Below are 10,619 nucleotides of genomic sequence, written 5' to 3'. Positions count from 1 at the left end.
ACAGAAAAAAATGGCCATATAAGATAGAACAAAAAAGATTTGTACAAAAATTGCCATTGTGCATGTATAGAAAAATTGGACCCTGATAACCACCGACCATTCGGTCTGGGGACATCCCAAACCGAACCTTTTGTTCTGTAAATCAGCTCCCTCGCGACGAACGTTTTTGTCCGATCGAAAGAGCTCTCCTTCCCAAACGACCTCCCTCCCTCCCCTCCAATGGACCAGCCCAGCCCAGAAACACAATTGCCTTCAAGAATTAAAAACAAATTACAATATTTGTAGGCCCAAAAACTGCCATGTTTTTGTACATATTAATTTGCCATGGCAAGTTTGCCATGTTTTTGAACATATTAAGTTGACATGGCAAGTTTGGCATGTTTTTGAACATCTATAAACTTTGCCATGTTTCTGAAAATCATATCTTGCCATGGTAAATTTTCCATGTTTTCAAATAAAAAGGTGCCACCGCAAATCACATGAATTTTGTCATATAGAGCCTTATACAGTATAAATTTGCTATTGTTTATGAACAAGGACAGAGATAAAATTGCCATGAACTTTGCAAGTATCAACTACACAACATCCTGAACCAACGTATATTTATCTATGGCAAATAAATAGTAAAACTTGCCATGGCAATAAAAGTTCAATATTGCCATAGCGATTTAGGTAAATTTGCCATGTTAATAAAAGTCCAAGAAATAGTAAAACTTGCCATGGCAATAAAAGTTAAAATTGCCATCGGGACTTAGGTGAATTTGCCATGTTAATAAAGGTAAAGTTGCCATGGAAAATAAATAGTAAAACTTGCCATGGCAATCAAGTGTTAAAATTGCCATGGGGATGTAGGTAATTTTGCCATGTTAATGAAGGTGAAATAATTAGTAAAACTTGCCATGGCAATATTTGCCATTTTGTGTTATTTTCGACAATTTAAAGAATTGCCGCGGAAATTTAAAAAATCAAAAGCTGCCATGGCAAGAAAGCAATGAACTCGCCATGATTCGAGAACTAAATTTGCCATGATTCGATAACTATGTTTGCCATCTTACAGGAATCAAGTTTGGTATGATGCGTAAACTAAATTTTGCCACGATCAATCAAATATTTTTTTAATGTTTACATGGCAAAAAGTATAAGATTAGTTGCCATGGTTGAAAACAGTAAATTTGCGCTATGATCCAAAATCGGAAGTTGCCATGGCAAGAAAGCAATGATTTTTCCGAGAACTGAATTTACCATCATTTGATAACTATATTTCCCATCTTCCATGAAAATTTAAAAAAAATTGTACAGTGAGGCGGCAAATTTAAGAAAAAATGTATCATACAGTACATGTTTAGTTCTGAATCATTCTGTCTAAATGAAAAGCAGCTTTGATTACTCCATATCCCTTTTCAGTTTAATTAGCTGATGTTGTTCAACGAAGATGACCACAAACTCTAAAAATCCCTTTCCCCACTACAGATTCAGCGCACATAGCCTGATCAATCCAGCCACAAATCATTTATTTTCTTCTCGAAACTCATAGCCTATCACCACCACAACAAAATCTAGGGACACAAAAATACCATTCTGTCCTGGAAGACTAGTATGTATCTCTGTTTTGTTCAGATCACACAAAACAAATGATTCAGTCAGTAGAGTGGCAAGACTTGAAAAATTGTTACAAGAACAAATTTTTAACCTGCCATCATACCAATACTAACTAATGTCTAGCAATTGCCACGACTATAAACCATTTTACTATCATTTTTGTACATTTTTTGTTTTTTTATTGTTGTAATATAGCATAATGTACAAAATCCTAGAATTGTTAACTTTACATTTCACTGCCAAACTATGCAAATTTGCCATGGATTTTGATTCAAATTGGTTATATTTCAAAAATGCAAGGCAAACAATTTCTAAATCTTGCCATCTGATATTTGCCATTGAAATATAGAACGTGTTGCCAACATTTTGCCATGAACTTGATCGAAAGCCCTTAACTCCACACTCTACCAGAACCAGATGAGCTTCTCACACGCTCAGTAGATGTGCGAGCTTGTAATCTCCGTGGTCAAGAGCTATGCACAATTCGTATGAAAACAATTGAGAAACATGGCATACCTCAGGACACCATCTCTTCGTTGACAGCCGGCTCGGGCGCCATTGGTAGTAGACATGGCATGGCTAGTCCAGCGAGCCGCCCCGTCCTTGCGCAGTTCAAACTCGTGAACGCCAAGTTGGAGCTCCGTGGTGGCCACCAGGAAGTGCGCGGCCAGCGCCGACGGAAGCAGTGCCACCACGCAGCGTAGGTCTCCGGCTGCATCTCGACACCTGCCGCACCTAAGAGTATCTCCAACAGCCGCGCTAAGCGCCGCGCGCAAAAAACCTGTTTATCGCGCGTGCTGCGGCTGGTTTTGCGCGCCCGCCTGCGCTGGCTTCAGCAGCCGCGCTATAACGCAGCGCGCGCGCGCCGCTCCAGCAGAGCGCAAAAATACAGCGCGCGCGACTCGCCGGGCATTTTGCATATATAATATTTTGGACAAAAATGAACATGTGAAATTTGACACAAACAAGTTGATGAATAAAAGTTCATGCCCACAAGTTCAAAATCATGCCCACAAGTTCATCCAACCAAGTTCAAATGCAAACTAAAGTTCAAGACATGAAAGACACATCAATCTTCATCTTCTTCGTCTTCGTCTTCGTCCTCATCTTCCGAAGACAACTCTTCCGCCTCCGAAGATGAATCTTCCTCCCTCTCCTCATCACGCATCGCATCACGCACCGCATCATGTGAAGCTCCGACGGTGTTGGCAAGATCTTCAACGGTATCTTCATGGGAATGTGTGTGAGAAGGCACATCGAAAGACATTGCACCCATGGCGGCCCGAGGTGCACTCATGCCTCCCATGAGAGAAGCAAAACTCATGCCTCCCATGGCGGCCATAGCGTCGGAGGGTGCTCCAAAGCCACCCATGCCTCCCATGGCGGCCGGATGTGCACCCATGCCTCCCATGGCTCCGAAGCCACCCATGCCTCCCATGGCGCCGAGGCCACCGCCACCCATGGCGCCGAAGTCACCGCCACCCATGGCGCCGAGGCCACCGCCACCCATTGCACGAACCAAGGCTCTTTTTGGATCAAGACTTCTTGTTGGGCAAGATTGACATACTCTTTTTGCGTCGCATTGAGGTTAGATGTATCCAAGAAGAACAAGTGCTTCTCCCATTCCAACAACTTAGCTCACTCCTCGTTGCTCACTTTCCTCTCCTCCAAAGCCACCTTTCTCTCCTCGGCCGCCACCCTTCTCTCCTCGGCCGCTAACCTCCTCTCCTCGGCCACGGCATCATGGTTCCTTGCCATTTTCCTCACCTCATTGGCTTCGACCCTTGCCTTCATAATAGCTTCCATAGCATTTTTGAGCTCATCATCTCCTTTCCTCTTCTTCTTTTCGGTTTTGTCTTTTTTGCACCCATCCGGTCGTTTTGGCTTCGAGTATGAAACCGAGTTGGGTGTGGGGCTTCTCTTGCCGTCATCACTTGATGCATCATCCTTCTCCTCATCATCATTCATCTCAATTGCTCGCTTCCGTTTGTTGCTCAAATGCAAATCCTCCAAACCATCACGCTTCTTCCATTTCTCATCATCCTTTAACACTTCATAGCAATAAGGCAAGGTAAAGACCCTGCCTTTCTTGATCTTCCCCTTCTTGGTTGTCCTTGTCTCTTCTTTGAACAAGTTTTGTGCAATGTTGTACTACAAGAAAAACAAAACAAGTTAGCACTTCGGTCACCAAAAACAAGTATGATGAACATATATGAGATGCCACTTACTCGATCATCCTCATTTGTGCCACTTGGGTTAATCTTGTCAACTGCCTTTTGTACGGCCGCCCACTTTTGACAACCCGAGTTGATTGTCGACCATCGGGACCGAAGTGATCTCTCGGAGCGGTCAATTCCACTCAAGTTGTGAGCATCAAAGTGTTCTTTCATTCGCCCCCAATACGCGTCTCTACTTTGATCACCTTCAATGGATGGATCCCTCGACACTTGCAAATAAGTATGGCATAGTAACTTGTCATCGTTGGTTGAGTAATTGCCCGCTCTTCCTTTCGGCGCCTCGACAATTCCCTCACCCTCCTCGTCCACCTCAAACTCATGGTCTTCGAAATGGATGTCATTGGTTTGAGACCAATGCGAATTGTTGGACCCAACACCCATAGTGGACATGTATGCATCATCGTTGAGACTACAAAGTTTTTTGAACAATGCAAATAAGCTATCTATATGTGATGATGATGCATTGAAAAAATAAGAAGAAAAGAAAAGTTGGAAATTTTTTCACCTTGGGGGCATTTCGTCGAACACGTGGTGCGCGTCGGCGGCCGGCTCAACGAGTGAGCTTGCCGGCGCTTCGGTAGCCGCCGCGGCCGTCGAACGCCCTGCAAGCTTCTTTCCCCTCGCCTTCGTGGTGCCGGAGCCGCCCGCCACCTTGTTTTTCTTCGCGGATGTTTTTCCCTTCTTCGTCCGCGCCGCATTGGGGACCTTCTTCGACGGTGCGGCGGCGGCACGGGACGGCGCCGGCGCGACGCCACTCGGCGCCGTGGTCATCCGCGGCGGCAAGAAGAGGCTGCGCGCGAGGCCGACGCTCGGCGGAGCTCCGGCGGTGGTGACGCCAGCGCTTCCCACGCTAGGGTTTCCGGCAGCGGCGGCGGGGAGGTCGCAGTTGTACAGCGGGGTGAGCGGGGCGCCGGTGTGCGCGTCCATGGGTGGGTGGCAGGGCGCCGGCGCCGGCGGGCGCGGGGCGTAGGACGAGGAGAGGAGAGAGTGCGGCGCGAGCGCTCGAGTATGCCGCGCGCTGTAGCTGGCGCCCGAAATACGCCGCGCGGGTAAGTGTTTTCAACCGCGCGCCCAACCCGTTAAAGCGCGCGCGCCGTTTTTGCGCGCCCGCTGGAGCGACCCGCCGCGTTGCGCGCGCGCTAAAACGGCCTAATTTGCGGCGCGGCGCTAGTTTAGCGCGGCTGTTGGAGATGCTCTAAATGCGGCAATCTCCAGCGCAGCTCCTTCGTCGCGCCTCCTCTCCGTCGCCCCCGCCGCACCTAAGCGCGGCCGTCTCCATCACAGCTCATTCGCCGGGCCTCCTCTCTGCCGCCACCGCTGCAACCAGCGGATCCTCCCCACGCTAGCGGTCGGGCTCTCCATCCGGGATCCGTCGGAGCACAACCAAGGGGCCTCCTCAGCCTCCTCCCCCATGGCCGCAAGCCGCAACGCCTCGAGGACGGCGCAGCCCGCCTTGTCTCCGCCGCGGGACACCCCCGATGTTGGGTACGGTGGAGCTGCTAGACGGCGTTCTTCCAGCTCCTCGTCTCCGTCGCCCCCTGGCTCCTTTCTGATGTCGCCTGCCTCGTCGCCGGCGCAAGACAGTTCTCCGCGAGGCGAGTGTGTGGGATGCGAGTGAGCGGTGGAGAAGGGACTGGGAGAGGATAAGATAGCGACAGGCGTTCGGGACGAGTCGTTGTTCTACCGAACGAAAAAGAACGTGACGTGGCTGATATCCATGCTATAAGATTTGTGCTAGAAATCAAACGGCTCAGGAGGCGTTCGGGCCAAAACGCCAGAATACGGTGCGTTCGGTATTTATTGATTCCGTAGCCTAATTAGAAAATGACAAGTCAGCTCATCCGTAAAGGTCCGTTGGTTTTGCCCGTGTGTCTAGCATTTTTGTAGGTTTTCCCGTCAAAAAAAAACAAACAAAAGAGGCCACAAGCAGTATCTCACATCTAGTAGTAGATGAGATATAGTCAGGACCTATCCAAATACTGAATCAGATCCGCGCGCCATGAGATTTCTCGAAGCACAGCGATCCAGGATGAACCGAAGTCGTAGAGCAATCAGATTCGAACTCCCAAACCGTGCCATATACCCTTGGCCTGCCGCGCCGACCTCATCGCCACAATCTCCAGAACCACCATGACGTCGCCCTCCACCGTCCCGTTCCGCACCTCCGACCTGATCGGCCCACCACCACACGTCGCCACCGACGCCGCCGCCTCACCCGACTGGACGTTGCTCAGCAGGACGGCTCGGCTGTCGGACCACCGGAACGCGTCCACTGCCGAGTGCCACACGCCGGAGGGCCAGCCCGTGGCGGTGTCCTTCTGGCCGGCGGACCCGCCGGGCCTCTCCCACCTCACCGTCCATTGCCCCGGCCTCGACGCCTCCGACTTCTACGAGGACACCCCGCCCGTCGTCCTCTGCGCCGAGGGGCCCCTCGTGCTCCTGCAGGTCACCCTCAACTTCCCCGAGTGGAGGTCTCCCCACCTCTTCGTCTACTCCGCCGCCGGGAACGGGGATAAGAGGCCGTCGTTGCACCTGCTCCCGTGCCCGGACCCCGAGGTCGACGACATTGGCGGCCACCCCCCGGTGCAGGACTTCGAGGGCAAGGCCCAGCAGCTCGGTCTCCTGCCCTGCGGCGACGGCGGGGGCTACGCTGTGGCCTTGCTCCACCACAAGCCGGACGAATCCCACGGGCGGACCCGGCAGTACTACGTGTTCGTCTTCTCGTCGGAGAAGAACGCGTGGACGCGACGCAAGGCGGCGCCGCTCCACCTGTCCGAGTCCGACCAGGCGCTGTTCGACCGTCACGGCTATGGCAGCTCCAAGCAGGTCGCCGTGGGAAGGAGCTCGGTGGGCTGGGTCGACCTCGCGTGTGGCATCCTCCTTGCCTGCAACCTGTTCGACAAGCGTCCCATCGTCAAATTCATCCCGTTCCCGGCGTCGAGGGCCCGCATCACCGACGAGTACAACAACCCTTACTGCTCCCCGGAGTACTTCTGCGACGTCGTCTGCTCCGGCGACCTGATCAAGTTCGTCGAGATCGACTTCGCCGTCCCCAACTTGAGGACCAAGGGCAAGGGCTGGAGAGCCACCACGTGGTGCAGGAGGGTGTGTTGGGACAACTGGCGCAGGCGATGCACCGTCGACGTCGACCACGTCTCAGTCGACCAGAGCTACTCCGCTCTGCTGCCGGAGCTGCTGGACGAGGAGACCCATGAGCTGGAGCTGAGGAACCTGGAGTTCCTCATCCCTACGCTGGGTGTGCACGACGACGACATTCTTTACATGTTGGCCAGGGGTGGTGGTGGAACTGGCGACAGCACGGCCTGGATCATCGCCGTTGACATGAGACGCGCGGTGATGGAGGCGTTGGTCCCGGTTTCTACCGAGATGGGCTACACCGTCACGGTGTACCTACTTCCCGTGCGCCTTCCCCAAGTACCTCGACGGCGACATCATCATGGCACTAGTTACATAATTTCTCCACACGTGATTGACTTACTACCCGGCGATAAGAACTAGTACAAGCAGTCCAATGAGTTTGTTTTCCATTTTGTGGTTGATCAGGTGCAAGCATGGAGGCTGAAACAGCTGCTGATAATACTGCCGACAAAGATAGTAGCACTAGTAATCAAAACTTCTCCGATGAAGAAGATGGTGAGTACTACATGCACGGTAAACTTGTTTTTACTAGCATAGTGCTTTTAGCAAATTGATTGGTCGCACCGGATCATTCGATCTTCTCTCCCGGGCTGTTGGTCCAGCAAGATTCGTCCTAATTCAGCTCCTGTTGGAATCAGGAGATCGGTTCTCAGATTATTGGTGCGCCGAGTCCCTTGAGGGGTATGCCTTGCCCTTCTTTGGAGAAGGAGGGCAAGTCTTTTCTGATGAAGAGGGGAGTGACCAAGGTAACCTGCTTTACTAGCATAGTGCTTTTGCGAATACATCTCAACCATTTGATCTTCCCTTCCCGGCCGTCGGCCCGGCAAGATCCGTTTTAACTGAGCTCTTGTTGGAATCAGGAAATGGCATCGGAACTTGGTGCGCCCAGTCCTACTACGGCGAAGCCCGCTATGGCTACTGTGAAGAAGACGAAGAAGGAGGAGGAGGAGACATGGGCAATCCAATGGACAATGCTGATGTATTTGGAGAATTGCCGCAATACGTATCTGATCCCGACCTCGACCCTCGAGCGAACTGGCGGAAGGAGAAGAAGAAGATGAGGAGGAGAAAGAAGAAGGATAACAGGAGGAGGAGCAAGAAGCAGGAGCAGGAGCAGGAGCAGAAGCATCATCCCCTGCTGCAGCTTGTGCAGTTTCTGGATGACCGGCCGGAGTTGCACCCGATCTGTTTTGCTGCCTGCGTACTGATAGCGATCATTGTAAGAGAATTTTGGGGTACCAACCCGTGGCAGGCTGGTTGAGCAGAGCTATGTTTTGTGCATGATTGACGAAAGCTCAAGCTTTTTTGTAATGCAGCTTTTGCCAGAAATTGCTTGTGGCTCCTGGGCAACATGGAGCCTGAATTTTGAAAAATCAGATTTTTGTAGTTTCAAAGAATTTTGAAACAACACACATGTAAATATGGATGTATAATGCATATTTTAGTTTCATGACGAAATGCGTTTTTATGTGAGCTGCACGAAAGCATCATACATTTCTAGCACATGCACTATTCACTATCAAATTACAGTTTCTCTAGTCCATAAAAAATGAATACGTAGTATACACCCATATGTATGGGTATATTGTTTCAAGCGTTAAAAAAAAGTGTATATTGTTTCAACATTTTTTGAACATAAAAAAATTGTATTCTACTTTCTCAAGGCTTTTGGTGACGAAACGGTGACTCATATCTTTTTTGCTGATTTTTTTTGTTGTGACCGGAAAAACATTTATATTGTGCAATTCCCTGCTTGGCATGTAATTAAACCATTAGATCAAAAATTACGTGTACGAAAAGTGAACCTCGTTATTCAAATAACACTACATACATCAAGTTTGATGTTGAGCTTTTCATGAGTAAAAGATGCATAGCTCTGTTGAAAATTCAAACTATACCTGTAATCTCAGTGTTTGTTTGGGAATCCTAAATGTCAAAATAGCTTGTGTTTCACTAACCCGTGGTTGGTGATGTCACCAGAAAGATACTAAGACGACATAGTTGTTTATATAAGGAACATGGAGGAACATAGGGATAAGAATTAAAAAAAGAACTCATGTTCATAAATTGCAATGAAAGTGGGTAGTTTTGGGAAAATGTATGTCTATTCATAAATTAAGTGGATAATTTTTTAAAGATCAATAACATAGGACTTAGATGTGCAATATTTATGGCACATCTAGATGTGCTTTAGCAAAACTGTTTTTTAAAGTTCTTAAACACAAAGGGATTGGCAGAATTCACCCCGATGCCAAAAAAATCCTTAGCGGGCTCAGTCAAAAGATAGAATTTGGTGTTAACAACTTCATTGCATGGTTTAAAATTTGAAATCTTGGCTCGGTAACGCTAGGAAAAGGTGCATATGAAAAAGCTTGATTTTGTACATGAGGCACGGGGTTGTTCTTTTTTAATTCACACCCATGTCCAGAAACTCTAGCTGCCACCACTCTCCACTAGTTAGGCCACAGTCCCTCCTCCTCCACTTCCTCTTCGGTGATGGAAGGGGTGGAGACCCGGATTTGCATTGTTGATTTGTAGTTAGGCCTTTTAGGATTATAGTTCTGTTCCTCAAGGATGATGTCATGCATATTAGGACTAAGGTTTCTTCGACTCCTGGTCCCTCATCAATGGCATAGAGGAGGGTGGCTGATCATCTCGTTGCCGCCCTTCTAGAGTAGTGGATCTAGTCGTGTCTTCATGTTATGTAGGGGATCTTTGAAGGTGTATTTCGGTTGAGTGGATAGCGCCCCTTCGTGTCTTGGTCCTCTGACTCCTTCTCTAACCGGCGACATTCGACCATTTTTCGACATGGTCGTGGAGCTTGTGAATTTATGTCTCCACGGATATAGGGTGGCCGTCCATGCCTCTTCATCATCTTTTTCTCTAGGACGATGATCTGTTTCCCAGATCATTGCCCCTCACACCTTGTGGCTTCGACCGGCTACTTCTCGCTTCGTCAAACACGTTTCCCTAGCTCCATTGGTATTTCGGAGGCCCAGATGCGGCATCGAGCTTCGTTCACGACATCAATTTTTCAATGAATATTGTGTAATTTTTAATATCTTTAAAGACGACCTTGTAAGAGTCGGTTGACTTTGACATACATCATTTGGCATTTTCAGAAGAAAGAAAAGGAATGATTTGTTTCGTTAGAGAGAGCGTATACTTTAGGTGCCTGGAAAACCGATTCACATCATCAGTCACATTCAATCATATTCGTCATATCTGCATCCAACAGCTCAAGGTCGTCTTCCTCCTCCCACAATTTTCCTTTACACAAGATCCAATCCAGCAGTCCTCACGCAAACGCCATCTAACCCAACTCTAACCGCAGGCCTCCACCACTCACGGGCCTAATCACCCCCCCCCCCCCCCCCCCCCCCCCCCCCCCCCCCCCCCCCCCCCCCCCCCCCCCCCCCCTCGACCCCCACCGCCCCGGCAACCCCCTAAGCCCCGCTCTGATGAACAGCTCCGGCGACCCTCCCTCCTCCCGACACACCTGGTTAAGTTTGGGACTCGCTCCCGCCGGCTATCGCCGACTCCGCTCGTACACGGCTCGGCCTCGCTGTAGCCGGCGCTCGACATGTCCTTTTCGGCCTCAGGGGCGGAGCCAGAGGGGGACGA

General features: G+C 49.7%; 1 protein-coding gene and 1 long non-coding RNA gene across 2 annotated transcripts; one reads left to right on the top strand and one right to left on the bottom strand.

Annotated features, from left to right (window-relative positions):
* Positions 1–1,311: 1,311 nt before the first annotated feature.
* LOC125547829 lies at positions 1,312–2,332 on the bottom strand. Its single transcript, XR_007300798.1, has 2 exons — positions 2,116–2,332; positions 1,312–1,604 (listed from the first exon to the last, which is right to left on the bottom strand). It is a non-coding gene; the product is annotated as an uncharacterized LOC125547829 (long non-coding RNA).
* A 3,527-nt stretch (positions 2,333–5,859) lies between these two features.
* On the top strand, positions 5,860–7,484 carry LOC125547828. The gene has a single exon (XM_048711588.1). The coding sequence runs from the start codon at positions 5,967–5,969 to the stop codon at positions 7,353–7,355; it is 1,389 nt and encodes a 462-aa protein (XP_048567545.1). The 5' UTR covers positions 5,860–5,966; the 3' UTR covers positions 7,356–7,484.
* The last annotated feature ends 3,135 nt before the right edge of the window (positions 7,485–10,619 follow it).

This window comes from Triticum urartu, chromosome 3 (genome assembly GCF_003073215.2).
Source record: "Triticum urartu cultivar G1812 chromosome 3, Tu2.1, whole genome shotgun sequence".
NCBI lineage: Eukaryota > Viridiplantae > Streptophyta > Magnoliopsida > Poales > Poaceae > Triticum > Triticum urartu.
This window is presented reverse-complemented; position numbering and strand designations above follow the sequence as displayed.